General features: G+C 60.8%; 1 protein-coding gene across 1 annotated transcript; it reads right to left on the reverse strand.

The window, feature by feature from the left end:
* Window positions 1-1,822: 1,822 nt before the first annotated feature.
* Window positions 1,823-2,359, reverse strand: MNEG_15562 (hypothetical protein; the record flags this gene model as incomplete). Its single annotated transcript, XM_014035967.1, has 1 exon — window positions 1,823-2,359. A coding segment is annotated over one exon (537 nt), but the record flags the coding sequence as incomplete, so codon positions are not given.
* Window positions 2,360-3,125: the final 766 nt, after the last annotated feature.

Genomic DNA, 3,125 nt, shown 5'->3' on the forward strand with positions numbered 1-3,125 from the left:
GGGGGGAGGGGCTGCTTGTGCCTGCAGGCGGCTCTGGTGGCGGCTCGCAGGGTCAGCTGGCCGACTGCATGCGCACAGGCAATATCTGCAAAACGATGCAGAGGTGGGCTGAAGCTGCGCAGCCTCGCGCCACGACGTGCGGCCCCTGCCTTCGCTGCGGCGCGCACCTGCACGAGGTAGCCGAGGGGGCTCCCCGCGCTGCTGACCAGGATCAGCGCAGCCTGTGCCAGCAGCTGTGCCGCGCACGGCCGCGCCGCCTTGTGCAACGCTGCCGCCAGGTCACTCATCACGTCTTCTGGCAGCTGCACGTCCTCCTGCTCTTCGATTGATGGCTTGAAGGCCGCCACAGCCGCCCTGATCTCTTGGAGAGCGATGTTGACGCGCTGCTGGAGCGCTTCTTGGCGCGACCGCTGTTCGCGAACTTCTGCGGCGTTGCTGGCGACTACCGCGATGCTATCAATCTCGGTGGCGATATTTACGACCGTCTGCATGGCGTCCGTGATGCGGTCGGCCATCCTGCAGGCGGGCTGTGTTGGATCACGACGATGTTGCGTTGCCGTCGAGCGCGGCCTGATTACACTTGTTTCTGTGGAACTTGTCTGTTTGAAAGACTACCTCCTTTCTGTTGCCCGTTCGAGACAGATTAACAGCAAGGCGGGCGCAGTGTCCTCTGTTAACCTCGGAAGCGTATGGGTGCCTCAGGCAAGGCTTTTGTCGACAAGGCCGGCAGACTGCACGCCATTCGAAAAGCCGGGCTGCTGGCTGCCCCACACCCACGCAAACATGAAAACAACGTGGTTCTTTCTGATTTCTGCTGCGCCACCGCAGCTCCCTCCTGCAAGACACAGTGTTGCAGTCTGCCTCGTGTCGCAGCAGAATCTCAGCAGCTATCCACCAGCAGCTCGATTGCCACAAATCGGACAAGCCGCAAGGGCGCGATATGTGAAACCAGCTTCAAGCACCTCATCAGCACCACCTACGGCAGAGCAAGCCTTATACTCTGCGCCATTGCAGCGCCTAGTGATGGCCAAAGACAACGCGCTCAAATGTCGCCCTGCCCAGCAACCGCCCCCATGCATCAGGGCTGCCAACAATTGTTTTTGGGTGTGGGATTCCCTGCCAGTGTTTTGACTGCATTCTTTGAGGCACGCGGGTCGCCTTTGCATGCAAGTGACCAAGTCTGAGGCTTTGAAGCTGACAGGTCTCGAAAATTCAACCAGCCACGACTCGGACGCAATCCCAAGATAAGCAAGTGCATCCGAAGGTTCGGCTGCGTCGGCATCATACAATACCACGGCCTCTATGAGCCGTGGAGGACGAACTCGCCGAAGGTCCGTGCATCTTCCCGCTGCACCAGGTCCTATTGCGGCCGACAGCAGAGCATCAAACAAGACTGTTTACACACCTTACTTTGCAAATCGACTTTCGTTTGAACACCAACATACGAGGGCACGACCGGGCCAATGTAGTGCATGAACTGAAAAAGAGACCGGCCACTTAGCAGCGGCGACGGGAGCCAACGGCGCTGGGGGGCTCCCGTGGTGAGTGGCAGGCACGTCAGCAAACACTCGGTTCGCACAACACAGACTGGTGGGCGGCAATTTTACGCCGAGCGCCCTGACGTTGCGGCCGCCAGGCGGTGGCACACGGGAATCCCGCGCTCCAGGCATCTGTCGACGCCCCACTGGATCTGCTCCTGCAACGGTTGCAGCGGTGGTGGGTGTGGCCCTCTGAGTGCTTCACTCCGTGCGTGGCAGTGGCGTGCGTGCTGCCTGGACACTTGTGCACGCATGTATGCATGCTGCTGCGCTAATGTGCTCACATCGTTGTAGCTGGAGGCGTCGAAGTTGAGTTCTCCGCGGCGCCGGCCGAGCGCGATCTTTACCACATCATATGCTCGGGCGGCCTCCACCTCTGAGTCCATAGACATGCTGAGTGCCACCACATCCTTACGATTGCCAATGTTGATCCTGACGTAGGCATGCCACCTACGACCTTGTTGTCTCACACCATGAAACTTTCCTGGATTTGCGGCCCGCTGCTGCTGCTGCTGCGGTGGGCCGTGCTGCGGCGCACCCTGCTGCTGCTCCTGCTGCTGCTGCTGCTGCGCGTCCTGCTGCCGCACACCCTGCTGCTGCTGCTGCTGCTGCTGCTGCTGCTGCTGCTGCTGCTGCTGCTGCTGCTGCTGCTGCTGCGGTGCGCCCTGCTGCGGCACACCCTGCTGCTGAGGCTGCTGCTGCTGCTGGTGGGCGTGGTGAAGCTGCGGTCGCTTTCCCACCCATGACCTTGCCTCGCGCCGGATCGTCTGCTGTGCAAAGTCGTTTTCCTTTCCCGCATTAGCGACAGCCGCCTCGATGCTCTCCACGAGTTTGAAAAGAGTCTCTCTCTTCTGATTTGACTCCTTCAGCCGCTATTGTCGTGCGTGCGTGTGTGTGTGTGTGTGTGTGTGTGTGTGTGTGTGTGTGTGTGTGTGTGTGTGTGTGTGTGTGTGCATTTGATATTGCTGGGGTTGATAGCGCTGGGCATGTATATACAATATTAATAGGTAGGAGCATGCGTGCTTTGTGGCGCGGGGTGCGCGGCGAGGGTGGACTGGCCGGCCCCGCCCATCCCAATCGACACGTGCAACGTTCATTGGCCCCGCCCGTCTACACCAACTACGATGCACACAGACTCACACACCGGGCATCCCTACACACCTCGCCCTCTTCTCCCATCCACGCCCACCTCATCCGCCTTAGCCGCGCGCATTTCTGCCCCCCGCAGCTGCCGCTGCAGCGCCGCTTCCTTCTCCTCCAGGGCAGCCACCTGCTCCTGCAACGCCCGCTGCCCCTCCTCCTGCGACGGGGCGAGAGCCAACAGCGGCAATATAGCGTGTGGATGCTAAGAGTGTGTGTGTGTGCGTGTGCGTGCGTGTGTGTGTGAATGAGTGTGTGTGAGAGTGTGTGCGTGTGTGTGTGTGTGTGTGTGTGTGTGTGTCTGTGTGGGTGTGGGTGTAGAGTGGACGGGGCAACGGCGAGTCGCGACGCGCGCGCGCCGCCGGGTGTGGGCAGCCCGCCCTCCCCCTTCCAAGTCAGATCGGCACACAGTCCTCGCAAATCACGTGTCAGGGGCGGTGCCGGCGG

This window comes from Monoraphidium neglectum, assembly GCF_000611645.1.
Source record: "Monoraphidium neglectum strain SAG 48.87 unplaced genomic scaffold scaffold05438, whole genome shotgun sequence".
NCBI lineage: Eukaryota > Viridiplantae > Chlorophyta > Chlorophyceae > Sphaeropleales > Selenastraceae > Monoraphidium > Monoraphidium neglectum.